Source organism: Pseudonaja textilis, chromosome 7 (genome assembly GCF_049901715.1).
Source record: "Pseudonaja textilis isolate UNSWEBS1 chromosome 7, rPseTex1.2, whole genome shotgun sequence".
Classification (NCBI taxonomy): Eukaryota; Metazoa; Chordata; class Lepidosauria; order Squamata; family Elapidae; genus Pseudonaja; species Pseudonaja textilis.
In genome coordinates this window covers 9,036,970-9,057,278 of record NC_141996.1, presented here as the reverse complement: position 1 = coordinate 9,057,278, position 20,309 = coordinate 9,036,970, and the positions used below count along the sequence as shown (strand labels likewise).

The following is a 20,309-nucleotide window of genomic DNA, read 5'->3' as shown; positions in this document are numbered from 1 at the left end:
ATTAAAAATGAAATTCTGTTGCCCGCTCTCAAAAGAATATATATATTCTTTTTGAGAGCAGAGTGAGAAGGTTGGAGAGGAACCTGGGCCAGTCCTGGAGGCTGAGGAAGGCTCAGATGAAGGCTCTGCATCAGAGGCAGAGATGGGGCCAGAGCAGGCTGGCAGTTATCAGCTGCCTTTGGAGTCGGACAGAAGTGAGGAGGTGGAACAGCTGGAGCCGGTTCCCAGCCTGCGCATGCCCAGAACTGCCAAAAGAAAAGAACAATTACGAACTAAGGTTCGAGGTGGGAGTAAGGCCACAGGTGGACGGCGAATGGCCCCTCCCATAGGGATCAAAAGAGGAACTAAAAGGGAGGGGGCTTTTGCAGGAAACAATTTGTTCATTGCAGCAGTGTGAAGATCTGTCTGTGCATCTCAGAGACTCTGTGCTGAGTCCTTCCTTGTCAGCACTGCGTTTGAAAATATTTACTTGGCAGCTCTCCAAGCTACATAAGGTCTGTGCTCCTAAATACACCCTTGAAAGACTGTTTGCCAGGCCTTTGGCTGAAAGTGAATGCAAGAAATTCACCTTCATTTAATAAAAGGGGTTTTGCCGGGACAAAGAGTCTGCTTAGTGCTTTTTGGGGAAGCCTAGGTCATATACATACATACTGTATATATATACAATTGTACATACATACGATTCTATACACACACACACACACACACACACACACACGTATATTCCTCACTGTCCATTTTGAATACATAGCAGGAGGAAACTTGGAAGTTCACAAGTTTGATATTATATGAATAAAACTATGACGGAATCTAGATGTTCTGCTTCAGATACTATGAAGCCACCTTCTAGAAGTAACAGGGGAAAACATGTCATGGAGAGGATGTGTAACATCCCAAACAATCCTGTGGACCCTGATCGAGCATCGTTTAGATGCCATGTCCTGGATAGAAGAAAGTGAATTTCAAATATGTTCCGGACTAGCAGGCTCGTAGCCTGCAAATCTGATTGGCCCGCTGAAAGTCGATCGTGATTGGTCGCCATAGACTGATGCGATTGGCCAGTAAACGGGCTGCCGCGATTGGCCCTGCCAAGAGCGGCAAACTCAAATCGCCTTCATTGGCTGCCTAGCCGCAGCCAGCCCTATATAAGGGGCTGCTGCGGCTGGGGTTAGTTGCTCAGATCTGAAGTCACAAATAAAGAGCTGTTGTTGCTATCTGAGTCTTGCCTCCATTCTTGAACCGTCCTCCCAGATTTAACAGAATAATCTATTTTTGCTGTCCTCACCACTCTCTGGTCCCCTTCCTGTCCGAAACAGCAATGCTTCCAAACCAGGCAGTAATGCAATATAACAGGATAGGCTCTTGATTAAACACAGCCATCTGGATTCTTGAAATGAGTCCAGGTGTTGACATAACTAAACTTATTCTATGTGTATTGCATTGTATTTAATCTAGTTTTTAAAGGACCTAACATGAGTAAACTCAATAGGATTTTTTTTTTTTATCATTTTCTTAGACCACAACTATGGACTCCAAGCGACTGAAGCACTTCATTTTCCAAAATGATCTAAATGTTCACACAAGCTGCTTCTTGGAGATACCATGGATTGGACCAATTGGCTTCATGCTAACATTTAAATCATGCCTCACTATTTTGGATTTTGAATCACAATTGGCCAGTTGGCAGAACCATTCTCAGTAAAGGCTTCAAATCATTTGAAGATGACAGGAAAAAAAAAACATTTAGCATTTTCCTTGGCAGCCAAATATGTTTTCTCTTTGTTTCTAGTTTGCTTTCTCTCCTAAGGCCTAGGAAAAGATGCCATCCACACATCGTACAATCCCAAGCAGAAAAATTACACTTTAAACCATATGTATCCCAAAAGTGTTTTTCAAAAGGCAAATGGCCTTTTTTTTTCCCTTTGAAGTCATTTTATTTCTCATCCAAGAAGCTTCTTCAGTTCTGATTGAATGGTGGAGGATGGAAGGATTTATATTCCTTGCTTATCAGGAGACACCTGGAAAGGTCACAAATTATTAGGGCATGATCTTGCAACTTTCATAAATATATGCTGGTTGCTGGTCATATCTAACATTAATCCTATTGACTTCAATGCAGCCCAAATTTAACAGCCCAATGGGAAAAAAAATGTTGTTTGTTACCTGTGACCTTATTTTGTACCTCTTTCCTCACAGGGACCCTTGACTTGATTTTGGGTTTAAGTTCAATGGAGTGATATCTCTCTCTCTCTCCCTCTCCCGCTCCCTCCCTCTCTCTCTCTCTCTTTCTCTCTCAAAGGTATGAGATCATGAACTTTAAAAAAATGAATAAGGATCAATATGATTACATCAATGTCGGAAGCTGGGACAACGGTGAGCTGAAGATGATGGACGATGATATTTGGTCAAAGAAAAGTTCCGTCATCAGATCCGTGTGCAGTGAACCATGTGAGAAAGGAGAGATTAAGGTAAACCCACTTGGTATAGAATTGCCTGTGGATCACCCAGCCTAGGGCAACACCCCAAACCTTTACCCACAGGCGCTCAGAGAAGGCACCAAGCACCCCACAGTTCAACCCTGAGCTACAAAGATTCTCTTCTATCAGTGCCATTGTGAAGTGGTATAGTGTGGTGGCCTAGAGGTGGAGCCATGAGTGGGATTCAAAAAATCCCAACAAGCGGTTCTTTGCCCAGGGGCTGGGTGGGTGTGGCCATGGTGGGTGTGGCCTACCGGAACTTCCAGGAGGGCCATTTTTTGCTTTCCCCAGAGTCTGGAGGCTTATCTCGCGCCTATCGGAGGGCAAAAATGGCCTTCCCCGGGCTCCGGAGGCCCTCCAGAAGCCAGAAACAGGCCCATTATTTGCCATCCCCTAGCCTCCATGCACTTACCTGCACTTACCTGCACAAAAATGGGCCACATGGAGACTACGGGGAGAGGAGGGGTGGGGTGGGCTGGTCCAGTTGGTCGGTTCAACTATTGGTTCAGTGAACCAGATGTAAATTTAATATTTGGTTCACCCGAACTGGCCCAAACTGGCTGAATCCCATCCCTGGGTAAGAGCTCTTATCTCACAATCAGGAGGCTGTGTTTGATCCTAGGTAAAGGCAGCTATTTCTCTCTCTGGGCACACTGAGAATATATCCCCTGAACACTGGTGACAGGAAGGGCATCCGGCCATTAAAACACTCTGCTAGCTGCATTCAGTTGCCCAGACTCCACCCCACAAGGGATTATGGGGTCATTAAATGCAGATGATGAGGATGAGGATGCAGTGTCATTGTGAATCGGTGCATTATATAGATTTTTTTTAATACCTAAAAATGCACCAATAAATAAATAAATCGGTAGAATTCAGAATTTAGCAGAATGTCCATTCTCTCTTCCAACTCCAAGGGAAGGAACTAACCTGTAGATTTTAAACAACCATGACTGTAAATGCCCATGATGAGCAAAACATCTTGAAGGAGTTGGAATGCAAAACTCAGCCCCCAGGTGGATAAAACCTGAACGCTCATCTATATAAATGGGCGAGGATCTCTAAACCACTCATCCAGAAACCATCATGAACAACTTCAGTCCTTTTGTAAAAATAAAAATAAAAATGGATGGATGTCACACAACACCACAAAAGCAGAGTTGTTGTTTTTTTAAAAAAAAAACATTTCATAAACTTTAGAAAACCTAAGGAATTTACAAATAGGTTCGTTGTGTGTCCTTCTCAGGTTATCCGCAAAGGAGAAGTTAGCTGCTGTTGGACCTGCACACGATGCAAAGAAAATGAGTTTGTCTTTGATGAATACACATGCAGGGCTTGTGAGCTGGGATCCTGGCCCAACCATGACCTCACTGGTAGGTGCAGAATAATAGAACGTTGACTTGCATATAGGAATGGCAACAGAATGTTGAATTTTTGAAGATTTATGTTGAAGCAGACGGGGTATTCTGGAAAAAGACCTCCTCTTCCTCCTCCTCTCTCCTCCTCCTCCTCTCTCCTCCTCCTCCTCCTCCTCCTCTACTCCTCCTCCCCAACCACATCAGCATATATAATTATAGGAAGTTCACCAACTTTGCTTGTATTTATTTCCACTATCTTACAACTTTCTTTCTACCTTCAAACAATATTCATGGAAATTTTGGGATTTACTAGATCCCATTCGCTGGGTACTGTTGAGAGATATGAATGGGTTTACATAATTAAGGTAAAGGGTTTTTGTTAGGAATATAAGTCACCTAACAGGTATTTGAGTTAGAAATATATAAACCAGGATAGACATTTTAAAACTGTATCTTTAAGAAAATGCAAAAGTGTAGTTCGGTGTGGTTTCTCAAACAGCCATAAGATGGAGCCAGAAACCTGGATTGTCTTAGTCTGAGTCTCAGAAGAGAGTGTGAGTGTATCTCTGTTTCCTTCTGTTGGAAGGAAGTATGGAAGTATTGCCGTTGCTCCATTTCTTCTAATTGACTGGTATTACTGGATTTAATTTAAGTCTGATACTGAACTGTTTTTTGACACTGGACTTTGATATTTGGATTATCCCTGGATGAAAACTGACTGATTTTACCTGTGAATGACTTTGGATTGCTTATTTTGGACTTTGCTTAACATTTCTGGAAGTAAAAACCTAGATTTACTGTACAGTGTATCTGTGTGCTGTATGTGTATTATTCAAACACTCCTCTCAAATACGTCTCCCTGTATGCACTCATTCTCCTAATGGGGAATTACCTCAACAGTTTTCCTGTCCGGTTGTGTCTGACTCTAGTGGGGTCAGTGCTCATCTCTGTTTCTTAGCCGAAGGAGCCAGCATTGTCTGAAGGGTGTTCCGCAGTCATGTGGCCAGCATGACTATATGCCAAGGCACATGAAACCCTGCAACCTTCCCACCAAAGTGGTACCTATTTACAGAGGAGGGATGCAAATATTTTTACTACTGGTTCTGTGGGCATGGCTATGTGACCATGGCCATGTGACTGAGTGGGCATGGCTGCTTCTTTTTGCCTTCCTGGGCCTCAGGGAAGCCTCCTTGGAGCAAAAACGCCCCACCAGGAGGATTCCCTGGGTCCCAGAAGGCCAAAAAATGGAGTGTGAGGACGGGCTGTGCTGTCAAACAAAAAGAAGCAGCCACGCCCATGCAGTCACATGGCCATGCCCACATAGCCACTCCCACATAAACATGCCCCTCCATGCTCCATTTTTTTGCCTCTTCGGCTTTGGGGAAGCCTCCTGGGTGAAGCAGTAGGACAGCGAGAGGGATCCTGGAACAGCTGATCATTGGAACAGCTGATCATCGGAAGGAAAAAAGCAAAAAGAAGTACCATAAGGAGTGACTGAGCAGGACGTTGCAGGTGGGGGAGAATGCAGACAGCGATGCACATGATGTTGTGCATGCATGATAAGGACTGACTGGGCAGGGAAGGGAGGGGTAGGCAGAGAGGGGAGAGGCCAGCTAGGGGCACAATTTGCCAGTTCTCCAAACTGGGCAGAATTGTAACAACCGGTTCTATAGAACCAGTCTGAACCGATAGAATACCATCCCTACCTATTTATCTACTTGCATTTGCGTGCTTTCAGACTGCTAGTTGGCAGGACCTGGAGCAAGGACGGGAGCTCATCCTTTCACATGGTGCTTGGGTCTCAAACATCTGAACTTCTGGTTGACAAACCCAGCATCTTAACCATTAGGCCACCTCGTCCCCCTTTTGACCCTAAAAGGAGACTGTTACCAGTATACAAATATTAAGAGTTAATAATGCAAGTGCAGATCCTTTGATTTCAACTGTGTCCCCAAATCACACATTTTATTTATGTTTTTCTCCCGTTCCCCTCTGGGTGACAACTAATTAAGAGAGAGAAGTAAAATGTCCTTGGACTGCCTGTTTCTAGCATCCTGTTTTGTTTTTATTTAGTATTCCCTGCTCTCTCTTACTCTACTCTCTTTTTTGCAGTCTTGTTAAAAAAAAAAACAATCTCATCTAGAAACACACCTTTGAAAAATGAACACCGGGGTTGGCTGCAGCTTTTCTCTTTCTTCTAAAGCGACCTGTCAGATTTTGTTGCAATCCACAGAGCTTTGCAATGTTTTTTCTACAGCAGTTAAAAACAGGCAAGAATCTGACGCCACCTGAAAATAAATTGATCCCAGTGCAAGCATTGGTTGGATGACAGGGACTGTTTGCAGGATGCATTAAAAAAAAAAAAAAATCAGATCGCTCTCCATCAGCTCTGTCAAGGCTTAGGCTGTCTTTTAAAGTCACCTTTCTAACAATCTAGAAGGCAATTGTTACTTTTGCCAGCCTTATTTGCAAAATTTCAGTCTGACCAACAAGTAGCTTAGGGAAAAAAAATCTGTCCCCGGCCTTAAAGTTTTAAGGTCTTCCCCACCCCCAAGATTCTGTTTCTCTCCTCTGAAGAAGTGGTGGGATTCAAAAATTTTTACTATTGGTTCTGTGGGCGTGGCTTCATGGGCGTGATGGGCTTGGTGAGTGTGGCATGGCTTGCTGGGCGTGGCTTGGTGGGCGTGGCAGGGGAAGGATACTGTAAAATCTCCATTCCCTCCCCACCCCACTGACCTGCTCTCCAGCTCCGTTCTCCTGTTCAGGGCAACAAAAGAAGACCCAGCTGATCAGCTGGGACTCAATGGGAGGCAGAGAATAGATGGGGGCGGGGCCAGTCAGAGGTGGGATTTGCCAGTTCTCCGAAAGACTCAAATTTTCTGCTACCAGTTCTCCAGAACTGGTCAGAACCGGCTGAATAGCATCTCTGCTCTGAAGCAGTAATTTCATATCCCTGGAAAAAAAAAAGGAGAGGGAAAATCATCCCCCAATTAGCAGCTGAATGGAAATTAAGACGCTTCTTCTCTCAAAATGCCCTTCCTGGTGGATCTGGCAAGGCTTATTCAGCTGTCCTTGAAATGCCTCATTATCTGAGATTGCTGAAGGGCACTCAGGTCTTGTCTGACCCAAGACAAAGTTGTCCTAGGGACTGAAGAGTTGTGCACTGAATGCAAAGTTATTCTTGTTTCTCTCCAAGTTTCTGGAGGCAAAAGAGAAGGACAGCATGTTCAACCGTGTCATCTGTTATATTTCTTCAAACATCAGCCAGTGGACCAGATTTGCAAATATGGACACAACATGCATAGAAAAGAGCTCCTTGTTTGGGTATCACACAGGCTAAGATATCACCAATATGGTTCCTTGGTCATGCATTATTTGTATAATTCTCTTTTCTTTTCCTCTCTCTTTTCTTCCCTTTCCTCCCTCACTCCCTCTCTCACCTATCTTCTATCTCATCGTCCCTTCTTCCCCCCCTTTCTCCCCATTTTCTATCTCTCCCTTCCCTTCTCTTTTCTCTCTTTTCTCCTCTCCTCCCTTCCCTTCCTTTTCTTTCCTTTCCCCCTTCTCTTCTCTTCTCTTCTCTTCTCTTCTCTTCTCTTCCCTTCCCTTCCCTTCCCTTCCCTTCCCTTCCCTGTAAATTATTTTTTTCTTATTTTCAACAACATGGAAATAATTAATTTAGATAAATCCAATTGGGACAGAAAACATTTCAAAGAGTATTTGTATTCTTTAACCCATTTTTTTTTTCTGAGGAATCAATCACAATTTAGGTTAAGCAGAACTTATGTGTTTAGGACAATATTATAAAAACTGGATTAAAAATGGAAAGATGCCTCTAGCACTGGATTTGGCAGTTTAAGCTCAGAAGAATCTACACATATAGTGGGATGAATTCCAGGCACAAGTGCAATCCGCTACCATTGGTCTTCCTTGCCCCATATGTGTGTGTTTGTGCATACATAATACATACATTGGTTCATTGGTTTGTTGTTCATTCATCAGAGCTGGTGCATATTTCACTTGTCTTGAAACACATTAAAACACAAAAGACATAAGGCTCCCTGTAAGTTCTTTTCATCTTTTACAAACACCCTAGCATGCATTTTGCAGTTTTATCCCTCTTTGTAGATGAGAAGCTTCATTTCTGGATTTTGCTGGGATAGTTAGGAGATGAAATGATATCCCTTGATCACTCAGTCCAAACAGTGATAAAGAAGAGATGAAGTCTTGTGGTAACAGCTTGGTGACGCTGTAAGCATTCTGAGCTTTTAAAAAATTAACCAGTATTAGAAAAAATCCCTTTGTCATTTAATTTGAAAAAAAAAAAAAAACCACATCTGCTTCCATTTGCTCTGGTAAATGTTCAGGGTTTTTTTTTTTTAATATGAGTATAAATGCATATTGCATTCTTGCCATACAGCAGCTTTATTATTCATCTTCCCTCCTAGGGTTCTGAAGTATTTAAAAGAACGTGATTTTAGTTAGATTGATGCAAAAAGTGAAAGGGAATTGCATTTAGAGGGAGGGCACACCTGTCAAGAAGGCAAGTATTTTCTGTAGACTGATTTACCCTTCTCTTGGTCTCTTTCTCCTCACTATTTTTTTCCTTGGGTTATTACTGTTTTTGAACTGTTCTCAGAGGAGGAAAATAAGACCAACTCACAGTCTTTGTGATTAGCCGCAGTAGGTAAAAGAAATTGTTAATTTCAGTAGCTTTGAAAAATACAAGAAGAGAGTCGATGTTTTTATTAATTCCACCAGCCTTTGATCAACCTTCCCTTTGAGCAGGCATTTTTAATTCTTCATGTCCTCTAGATATGCTGATGGCTTGATTTTTCAGTTGACAGAATGGAAACACAGGTACTAGAGGAATGGATGATAAGGGTAGATTAGATGATGGATGGATGGATGGATGGATAGATGGATGGATGGATGGATGGATGAGATAAGAGAGGGGGGGGATATGATACGTAGATTTAGATAGATGATAGATAGGGAGATAGGGAGGGAGGGAGGTGGATAGATAGATAGATAGATAGATAGATAGATAGATAGATAGATAGATATAGACAGACAGACAGACAGACAGACAGACAGACAGACAGACAGACAGACAGAGATGAGAGTTAAGAGAGAGAGGAGAGAGATAAGACAGAGGGAGATAAAAGAGAGATAAGAGAGAGAGAGAGATTAGATAGACAGACACCGATAGATGAGAGAGAAATGATAGATAGATAGATGATAGAGAGAGAGAATAGATAGAGACATAGAGACATAGACATAGACATAGACATAGACATATATATATATATATTCTTTATTGTTTCTGCTGCAGTACATCTATTATTACTATATCTTAGATGTTAAAAACAGCTACACCTTACCTATCTCAAAGTTATTACAAAAAGAGAGAAAGAAAATTAGTTTTTAGCATTATACTGTCCCCTTCCTCCTAAATTTCCCTCTAGAAGCTACCCTGCACCTTGAAAAATGCATGGAAAAAAATGAATAATTCTAGTGATCAGCAATTAGAATGCTCATTCGGCATGAAACTTCAGCTTCTGGCTATCATATTAGTTATGACTCCACATTCTGTGTCACTCTGCTGGCTTCTCAGAAGCTTTTTAAAATAATACGATACCATCAAATTACACTTGTATGAAAAAATTCAATCAATTCTCACTATTGGGAGAGATAGAAGAGAATTGAAAAATCAGATTGCTTTAATGTTTGGAGCAATCTTTTTCCTTGGTGTCCCTGCGATGCATCAGACTTTATTTGACCGAGGGAACATTACGCCTCGGCTAAGATGGGTGGCCTTAAAGTATAAAGGAAGAAGTCTGCAACCCAAATTGAACACAGTAAGGAACAATTCTTACGATTTAGCCCAACGTGATGTAGAATTAGTCAGGAGAATACAGTGCTAATGCAGAGCAGTAGTTTGGCTACCTAAGACTGCTAGCTGTGTTGGGTTCATTCTTGTGCACTTTCCAAGGTGCGCCATAGGGAGCAAGATAGCTGTACACCAGCGGTGGGATTCAAAAATTTTTTACTACCGGTTCTGTGGGCGTGGCTTGGTGGGCGTGGCAGGGGAAGGATACTGTAAAATCTGCCATCAGAGGTGGTATTTGCTGTAGGAGAATGGTGGCTCACATAATGAGGATGCTGGGTTGGAGGTTAGCAAGCCCGCGTTTGAGATCCAAGTGTTGCTATGGGTGGGCGGGTTGAGCTTCCATCCTTTGCTTCAGCTCCAGCCAGGGATGTGAAATGAGCCCCCTATTGAGAGTTCGTCAGGCAACAGAGATGTCATCGGCTAAATGTTTTAATCAGAAAGTGCTTTGGTGCTTCTGACATGAAGGCAATACAATCCTGGGCCTCTCCTTCCACTGCAACTGCCTTGCAAACGGACGTCGCAACTGGGCAGGTCCAGTGGTACCTATTTATCTAGTCGTGTATAATAAGCTTTCAAACTGCTAGGTGCGCAGAAGCTGAGGCCAATGACAGGAGCTCACCCTGCCATGCTAGGATTCAAACCTCTGGAGCAAAGACCATCTCCAAAGTCATTAAGTCATTGAGTTACCATGCCTCTTAGTATGGAACAATTAACTACCAGAGAAAATGATTCCTTTTAGAGATAGATTAAAATGAACCTTTAGAGACAGACTGATGGTGTTCTGACCCAGCCTTCGCAAGAAATGATAAGCCATTTATTCATGAGTAAAACAAACCCCTCTTTATAACAGGGCAGTAACAGTCTTTTATTCATGTGGATAAAAAAAAAAATGTAATTAGCCCCAACAAACCTGGGTTTAGCCAAGCAATCTGAATTGCTTGCTGTATACTAGAAATGAACAGTTATTTGTGACAACCGGCCCCTCCCAAACCCCCTCCTATTTATTTCCCAGCCAGGGAGGAGGCTAGCTAGTGTCTACATCTGCCTTCCCCTGAGAGCCAGCTTATTGCTTTCCTTTGCTCTTCTCTCCTTTCCTCTCTGCACATATGTGCATCTGGGATGGGCCCCGTCTATTCCTCCCTCTCCTTCAGCTCAGGCACCAAAGACAGCTGCCTCTCCACCTGGGGGAGGATGGAAGGCCACGGCTCTACCTCTGTCTCCAAGGCTGTCTCCTAATCAGAGCCTTCCAAAGGCTCTGAAGCTGGCCCAGTTCTAGTGGCAGCCGACGGGCCACAACAGATGGCAACATGCCAGCACTGAAAGAAGGGAAAACAACCCAAGAACCTTGACTGTGCAGCCCAGTCCAGCCAGGGTGGAGCTAAGCAATCCATTTCATACTGTCCCCCTTGGAAGAAAGCATGCAAACATCTGGAGAAGGGACATCCCAAAGGTGCTTTTCAAAGCTGTATTTTTGAAATACACCTTGGGGACAGTTATGACCAGAGATAGGATTCAAATAATTTAATAACCAATTCCCTGCCCCTAATGACCGGCTAGGTGGGCATGGCCATGGTAGCCTTGGCCAGGGGTGGGTAACAGGAAGCATTTGGCTTCCTGCACCCCCTGGGAGCAAAAACGGGCCACGAGGGGCACCTTGCGCCCCCCCATGTTTCATTTGGGCCTAGTAGGCCTCCCTGCAGCCCCCTGGAAGCAAAAACAGACCATGGGGGCCACACCACATGCCCCTGTGCCCCATTTTGGGCCTAGTAGGCCTCCCTGCAGCCTTCTGGGAGCAAAAACAGACCATAGGGGCCACACCACATGGCCCTGTGCCCCATTTTGGGCCTAGTAGGCCTCCCTGCAGCCTTCTGGGAGCAAAAACAGACCATAGGGGGCCACACCACAAGCCCCTGTGCCCCATTTTGGGCCTAGTAGGCCTCCCTGCAGCCTTCTGGGAGCAAAAACAGACCATAGGGGGCCACACCACATGGCCCTGTGCCCCATTTTGGGCCTAGTAGGCCTCCCTGCAGCCTTCTGGGAGCAAAAACAGACCATAGGGGGCCACACCACATGGCCCTGTGCCCCATTTTGGGCCTAGTAGGCCTCCCTGCAGCCTTCTGGGAGCAAAAACAGACCATAGGGGGCCATACCACATGGCCCTGTGCCCCATTTTGGGCCTAGTAGGCCTCCCTGCAGCCTTCTGGGAGCAAAAACAGACCATAGGGGGCCACACCACAAGCCCCTGTGCCCATTTTGGGCCTAGTAGGCCTCCCTGCAGCCTTCTGGGAGCAAAAACAGACCATAGGGGCCACACCACATGGCCCTGTGCCCCATTTTGGGCCTAGTAGGCCTCCCTGCAGCCTTCTGGGAGCAAAAACAGACCATAGGGGCCACACCACATGGCCCTGTGCCCCATTTTGGGCCTAGTAGGCCTCCCTGCAGCCTTCTGGGAGCAAAAACAGACCATAGGGGCCATACCACATGGCCCTGTGCCCCATTTTGGGCCTAGTAGGCCTTCCTGCAGCCTTCTGGAAGCAAAAACAGACCATAGGGGGCCACACCACATGGCCCTGTGCCCCATTTTGGGCCTAGTAGGCCTCCCTGCAGCCTTCTGGGAGCAAAAACAGACCATAGGGGGCCACACCACATGGCCCTGTGCCCCATTTTGGGCCTAGTAGGCCTTCCTGCAGCCTTCTGGGAGCAAAAACAGACCATAGGGGGCCACACCACAAGCCCCTGTGCCCCATTTTGGGCCTAGTAGGCCTAACTGGAGCCTTCTGGGAGCAAAAATGGGCCACAGGAGGACTCCTGGAAGGGGCAGGGAGGGGGAGGTGAGGGGCCAGCCAGAGGTGGTATTTGCTGGTTCTCTGAACCAGTCAAAATTTCTCCTACCAGTCCACCAGAACCGGTCCGAACCATCTGAATACCACCTCTGGTCATGACTTGGATGTTTGAGAATCTCCACAGACTGGGGAAGGGACATTATTAATGATAATAATGATGACAAGAAGAAAAGTAGACCAGACTTCCTCTAAAAAAAGAAGGGAACGGGTTGATGATAGGAGATTCACTACTCGGGGAAACCGAATCAGCAATTTGCAGATTAAACAATCTCTCTAGGGAGTTTCGCGGCACCTCTACTGAACCAGTGAATTTTGGGGGACTGAGACAAGTTAATAAATCCAGCCGCTTCAGAGAGATACATAGCAGAACACAATGTCAACATTAACAATCAGCTTAGCTCCAAAATGTCACCCAGGGAAATTCAAGCGCATCCATCAAGTGCCTGGAGAATAATGCAGAAAGAAAAGAAAAAAAAAACATAGCCTTTTTCATCATAGGGAAAGAAAACATCGGAGAAATTACATTGCAAGGCACATTTAAGGACAGCATAAATGTCAACAGTTTATTCCAGGAAGTGAGACACGAGTCATCTGGTGCCATATGTGAAGAGTTTAAAATTTAAATATATTACTACTGCAGTTGCTTGATTAATCAGCTGAAGAGCTAAAGGAATTGCCCTTTCTGGGTATGAAAAGGAGGAGAGGGTGGAAACTAAATATTAATGTAGGATATGATCATTATGACAAAGTTAATCTGCAGAGTATGTGTCGGTTACAAACTAAAAGGAAGGATGGCTGACATATATTTATAAACTAGCTGGATACCCGTGCTTTGCTATGAAACTATGTGGTTGGGTTTAGTTTTGGGGGAGGAAAATAAGAGGGGGAAATTCTGCCTCTGCCTACCAGCATCCATCGGTATTCATCTGGCTAGCGTCCTGTCAGTGTGTGAGAGAGTTGAGGGCTGTTTGGAAAGTGAAACAGTATTTGCTATGTCAGCAAGAAGGAGAAGGCAAGGAGCCTGGGCATGGCTTAGCTCAACAGTTCTGTACTAAAGCTGCTTGGTGCTGTGAGACTGAAACTGAAACTGAAACTCCTCTCCTCTGCTTGTGTTTTGCTTTGGAAGAGATTTCTTTACAGGTGGGGAGGGGGAGTAGAACTCCTTAGCATCAGAGCATGTTAATAATGATATACTAATGCTGTGATGGTCATTTCGAAATCCTTTCTTAGTGAGCATCTAGAAGCCAAGAGGAACACACGTGCCAAATGTCAAGTTTGAAGGCTTTACAGTTCTGGAGATTTTGTGATGATGCATGAGTGGTAGGAAGGGCAGCTGACCAGTAAACACTCTGCTAGCTCCATCAGTTGCCCAGACTCCACCCTGGAAGGGATTATGGAGTCGTTAAAAAAAGATGATGATTAAGTGCCAACTTTGTCAGTTACAACTCACAAAGTGTAGACCAGATAAGCAGCTCAGAAGAAGAAGCCACTTCACCAAACCAGTTCCTTAACTAAACTCCTGTAAGAATAAGAAACTTTGATGAATATGGCAAAATCTGTCTTGTAGACCTATCACATACAGCCGTGATGGCGAACCTATGGCACGCAAGCCATAGGTGGCATGCAAAGCCATTTGTGCCAGCATGTGAGCCGCAGGCAAACTTACCTCACTGTGCATGCATGTGAATCCCAGCTGATTTTAGGCCTCCCAGAGGCCTGAGGACAGCTTCTGCAGCCTTTGCAGGCTGAAAAATAGGCCTGTTTTGTCATTTCGTGCAAATGACAAAACAGGCCTATTTTTCGGCCTCCCAGAGGCTGCAGAAGCTGTCTTCAAGCCTCTGGGAGGCCAAAAAAAGGCCTCAAGAGCCGAAAATCAGCTGGGAGGCGCAGTGCAGGTAAGGGGGCAGTGGGGGTGGAATTGCGCATGCAAGCACAGGGGGCGTGGGGTGGGGCACGCGCATTGCCTTCTGGGGCCTGGCACATGAGTACATGCGCAAACAATTTTTGGCGCAGGAGCCCCAAAAGGTTAGCCATCACTGACCTACAGGTTTCCTCAAATCACAAATAGGAAACCATTTTGCAGTCACAGCAGACAAGGGGGTTCCTTTTCTTTGTAAAGAGAAAGCTTTTCTTCATTTTGAGCTCTGCTTCTGATGACTTCATGAATGTGCCCATATTCTTTGGATGTGGTTTGTCTTTGCCTGGTTCTATGAACTATCAAAGCCAACAGTCCTGGGGTTCCCAGATGGTTCCTCATGCATGAAAAACCAAGCCAAACCTTTCTTATCTTCCAAGCTCAGCCAAGGCTGTTTAGTCAAGCCAAGACTAGCCAAGGCTAGTCACATAGACATCATAGTCTTATTTGGGGAGAGGTCTATAGGTATCCCAGGAGCATGTTGCGATTACACTAGGCAGTTGGGAGGTCAGAATTTTAACCCTATGCGCTTTTTTCACTTCATCCTTAAAATCTAAATTAGTCATGTTATGCCAATTTGAGACGTTGACACTTCTTTTAAAAATTATGCCCTGAAAGTGCAATCTTAACAGATAATCAGAGTTGGAAGGGACCTTATAGGTCATCTAGTCCAACCCTCTGCCCAAGTGGGAGACCCGACACCATTTCTGACAAATGGCAGTCCAATCACTTCTTGAAAGTCTCAAGTGATGGCGCTCCCACGACTTCCAAGGGCAACTTCTGTTCCATGGGTTGATTGTTCTCATGGTCAGAAAGTTTCTCCTTATTCCCAGGTTGACTTGTTTTGTGTGACTTGTTTTCAAACTTCGGTTATACATTTTGGGGACTAACTTTCAGAGGGTTCACATTTACTTGGCCCAGTTTTGTAATTCTACTAGCACGTCTGGTAGAGATTTCTGTAAGTTATTTTTTCCCATTTCTTAATTAGAAGAAATTGGCAAGAGAAATCCAAAATAAAAATAAAAACAATAAATGTACAATAGGGGAGGGAGGGGAGAGAGGGAGAGAGGGAGGAAGGAAGGAAGGAAGGAAGGAAGGAAGGAAGGAAGGAAGGAAGGAAGGAAGGAAGGAAGGAAGGATTTTTGTTATACTCAGAATGAAATCAGTATATCTGCTTGGGAAAACATAATAAAACTTAATAAGACTAAGAAATAGTGACCAAATTTAAATAAATCTCTTTTGAGTCCAAATCAATCTCTAGTGATCGTGTTAACATATCCATATAGTTTTCTTGGCAATTTTTTTGCTACTGACTTTTTCTAGAAAATTGTGATGGAACGTCGTCTGGATTCCCAGGCAGGAAGGAGTAAATAGAAAAGAAAGAGATACTCCTTGGGTGTGGCCCCCTCCTTGTGCTTGGGGGGTGGTGCGCTAAATCCGTCTTGGGGGTGTGGGGGGGCGGGGGGGGGGCCGCGCCCCCCCTTCCTGTCGAGGGAATTCGTGAGGGTGGCGTCGCCTGAGATCCCCTTTGCTGTTGAAGGCCCCCATGAAACAAGATTTTAGCAAAGCACCACCCGGATAACTCACTTTAGTTGTTTGTATGGAAAAAAAACCCTCCTCCCTAATAATTCCCAGAATATATGCCTTATGGGGTTGATAGCAGGCTTTCATTTTACAAGATTGACACGAAACTCCAAAACTAAAGAAAGGTATGTTGTGAATCTTCCAAGCAGATTTCATTATTGTTCCTCTCCTAAAGACAACATCTTGCCAAACTAAAGCAAAGGACTAGCCACATAAAGAATCTACTAAGGGAACTATTAGGGAGCAGCCATCCTCACCCACTTTCTCTCACACAAACTATCTAAACTGAGTTGTCATTTTCTCCTCTGAAATGCGCTCCCTTCCTTCTGGAAATCCAGACAACATTCCATCACAGATATTGTTCTCAGCTTCCCTATGAATTCTATTTCGGTATTTACTGGTAACCTCCCAACCAAGTAGCAACCACATCCGACTCTGTTGACTTCTGAGCCCAGATAACTTCATCAGATCCCCCTAATCGCTCAGACAAATCTCAGTAAACCTCTATGTGATTTCTAGATTGATTGAAGAAATTAGAAGGAGCAATGATTTGTTTTCTCATCAGCAACATATCAAGGAACAGGTGTCTGCAGAATCAAGGTGGCACAGTGGTTTGAATGCAGTGCTTCAGGCTACTTCTGCTGACCTCCGGCTGCCTGCAATTTGGCAGTTCGAATCTCACCAGGCTCAAGGTTGACTCATCCTACCATCCTTCCGAGGTTGGTTAAAATGAGGGCCCAGATTGTTGGGGGCGATAGGCTGACTCTGTAGACCACTCAGAGAGGATTTTAAAGCACTGTGAAGTGGCCTATATGTCTAAGTGCTATTGCTACTTACCTTAACCAGGGCTGCTGTTTTTATTTTATTTTTTTTAAAAAACATTGTCTTCTTTATTCCTCTCCTTACCAGGTTGTGATTTAATCCCAGTTGAATATCTACGATGGGGTGATCCAGAGCCTATTGCTGCAGTGGTTTTTGCCTGCTTGGGTCTCCTGGCTACTTTATTCGTCACCGCCGTATTCATCATGTACCGTGACACGCCAGTTGTCAAATCCTCCAGCCGAGAGCTCTGCTACATCATCTTGGCTGGCATCTTTTTGGGTTACCTGTGCACCTTCTGCCTGATTGCAAAGCCCCAGCAGATCTACTGTTACCTTCAAAGGGTCGGCATTGGTCTCTCCCCAGCGATGAGCTACTCAGCTCTCGTGACGAAAACCAACCGCATCGCCCGGATTCTGGCTGGCAGCAAGAAGAAAATCTGTACCAAAAAGCCCCGGTTCATGAGCGCTTGTGCCCAGCTGATCATAGCTTTTATCTTGATCTGCGTTCAGCTTGGCATCATCGTTGCCCTCTTCATTATGGAGCCCCCGGATATCAAGCACGATTACCCAAGTATCCGAGAAGTCTACCTGATATGCAACACCACCAACCTGGGGGTTGTCACCCCTCTTGGATACAATGGCTTGCTCATTTTAAGCTGCACCTTTTACGCGTTCAAGACCAGAAACGTCCCTGCTAATTTCAACGAGGCCAAATATATCGCCTTCACCATGTATACCACCTGCATCATCTGGCTGGCCTTTGTGCCCATTTATTTCGGGAGCAACTATAAGATTATCACCATGTGCTTTTCGGTAAGCCTGAGTGCCACCGTAGCCCTTGGTTGCATGTTCGTACCCAAGGTGTACATCATCCTTGCCAAGCCAGAGAGGAACGTACGCAGCGCGTTCACCACGTCAACTGTGGTTCGCATGCACGTGGGCGATGGAAAGCCTTCTTCTGCGGCCAGCCGTTCGAGCAGTTTGATCAACCTGTGGAAGAGAAGGGGATCTTCTGGAGAAACTCTAAGGTAATCCTTGCTGTAGTGTGATTTCTTGAGGGTTAGATGAGCAGAGAGAAAAATGCTAGTTTTAAACAGGATTGCTTCTACGACGCCATATATTTCACGGATATTATTTAGAGCAATCTGGCATTCTTCAAGATTCAGAAACCTTCTTTGCACTGGATTTCGTTTTGTACCTTTTTTTTTGCAATGCAGAAAATATTTAAGCATTTTTATTCCAGAATTTGTGATGAAATTATTTTACCGAACTAGAATCAGATCGCCTTCTTCAGCTAATACTCTCCACATTTATTGGCATAGCAGCCTTCTCTATAGTTTTTTGTCTTTTTGCAACTGTTACTCTGTGGTAAGGTGGATAGCCAATAAACTTTGCAAATAAATAAATAAATTCTGAATTTTAGGAATCCCGATATTCGGAGGATACTAACTGGAAGAAAGTTCCCTAAATACAGTCTTCTGGTTTTCCTTTTCTTCCCATTTCTTTCTCTCCACTTTTCTATTTTTTGCAAGCTTTCTTCTTTCCCCATAGAAGGGATGCAACTTATCCTACAATGGATCATAGCCCCGTCATGGATCTTGACTTTCCTCTTGGAAACAAATGGTTTGGTATTGATTAAATTAAATAATACAATAGCAATGTATGCAGAAGACAATTTTTCAAGTATTAACAGATCATTTCTTAAACTGATCGTCAGAGTTCCTGTATATCTTTCCTTGTGTTATGGGAATTGCTTTCTCCTCCCAGCTATACTAGATATACAGATAGTCCTCGACTTACAATAGTTCATCAAGTGACCATTCGAAGCTACAATGACCCTGAAAAAAGTGACTTATGATCGTTTTTCACACTTACAACTGTTGTAGCATCTTCTTGGTTACAGGATCAAAATTTAGATGCTTGGCAACTGATTCATATTTATGACGGTTGCAGTGTCCTGAGGTCATATGATCATCTTTTGTGACCTGACAGGAAAAGTCAGTGGGGAAGCCAGATTCACTTCATAATTGTGTTACTAAGTTAACAACTGCAGTGATTCACTTAACAACTGTGGCAAGAAGAGTCATAGAAAGAGATAAAACTCATAGCACAAATGTCTCACTTAGCAGTGGAAATTTTGAACTAAATTGTGGTCAGAGGTCAGGCTACTTGTATAACATGATAGGATTGTAATTCAATAAGGAAAAAAAAATCCATGGGTTAACCTCCCTTCATACACACAACTTTAGATGTTTCTAGGTGCACATAAAATGAGTCTTTCTGAGCAAAAGCTTACCATGCAAAGGTGTGGCAAAATGTAGAATACAGACGCTATTGTAGTATCCCTATATATACTTGGGGAGATGGTGGCTCAATGGCTAAGACGCTGAGCTTGTCAATCAGAAAGGTCAGCAGTTCGGTGGTTTGAATCCCTAGCTCCACATAACGGAGTAAGCTCCTGTTACTTGTCCCAGCTTCTGCCAACCTAGCAGTTCAAAAGCATGTAAAAAATGCAAGTAGAAAAATAGGGACCAATTTGGTGGGAAGGTCACAGCGTTCCATGCATCTTCGGCGTTTAGTCATGCTGGCCAACTGACCACGGAGACATCTTCGGACAGCACTGGCTCTTCAGCTTTGTAACGGAGATGAGCACCGCCCCCTAGAGCCAGAAACAACTAGTGAGGGGGCAAGGGGAACCTTGACCTTGACCTTTTACATATACATACCCAAACACATACGCACTTTGAGAACCTGTTGAGTCAGTTGCATGTATGCCAGAAAAAGAGAAAAAACTAAGAGCTGGGACACAACAGGAGATGAAGATTGTTTCTTCTTTCCTCTAAAGCTATGAATTCAAAATTCACTTCTCTCCGCTGTTTGTCAAACTCACCCTGGGCTTTACTGTATATCTCAGCACAGTACAGTGAAAAGACAACATAATTGCTTCCTAACTAGAAATTAATCATTCACCATTCAGTAGATAAGATCATTAGCTGCTATTTTTGGAATTTCCATGTGTGTTTTCCAAGCGATTCAATTACTATAAATTTTACTCCTTGTATGTCATTCCTGCCTACTCTTGGCTTTCCGTTCTCTGCCTGCCGTTACTTATCCTTTTAATTTATTCTCAGCCGTGCTTTAAGTATCCCTCTGATGCTATTGCTTCCTGTGGCCTTGCAGTTTCCATGCTTGTTATTCGTCACCTTAGTGTCAAGGTCTGAAGCTAATTCTTGGGTGGCCTCCTTATTCCTAATTAAAGAGATGCAAGAATAATAAAAAAAAAAAATGAAGGCAAGCAAAGACAGCAGCGATGGATGCTTGGATAGGGTGATCTTTGTGAACCAAGAAGCCAAGAGTATTAGGACAAAAACGGGTGTTTCAAAGGGGTCTGTTGTGTGTTGACAGGATCATTAGCCAA

The 20,309-nt window shown here is 44.1% G+C and overlaps 1 protein-coding gene across 1 annotated transcript in view; it reads left to right on the top strand.

The window, feature by feature from the left end:
- Positions 1 to 17,923, top strand: part of GRM5 (glutamate metabotropic receptor 5) — a 200,905-nt gene extending 182,982 nt beyond the window's left edge. The window contains exons 5-7 of the mRNA XM_026706939.2: positions 2,300 to 2,468; positions 3,724 to 3,850; positions 16,980 to 17,923. Of these exons, the coding sequence (XP_026562724.2) occupies positions 2,300 to 2,468; positions 3,724 to 3,850; positions 16,980 to 17,923 (1,240 nt within the window). The remainder of the gene's footprint in view (positions 1 to 2,299; positions 2,469 to 3,723; positions 3,851 to 16,979) is intronic.
- Positions 17,924 to 20,309: the final 2,386 nt, after the last annotated feature.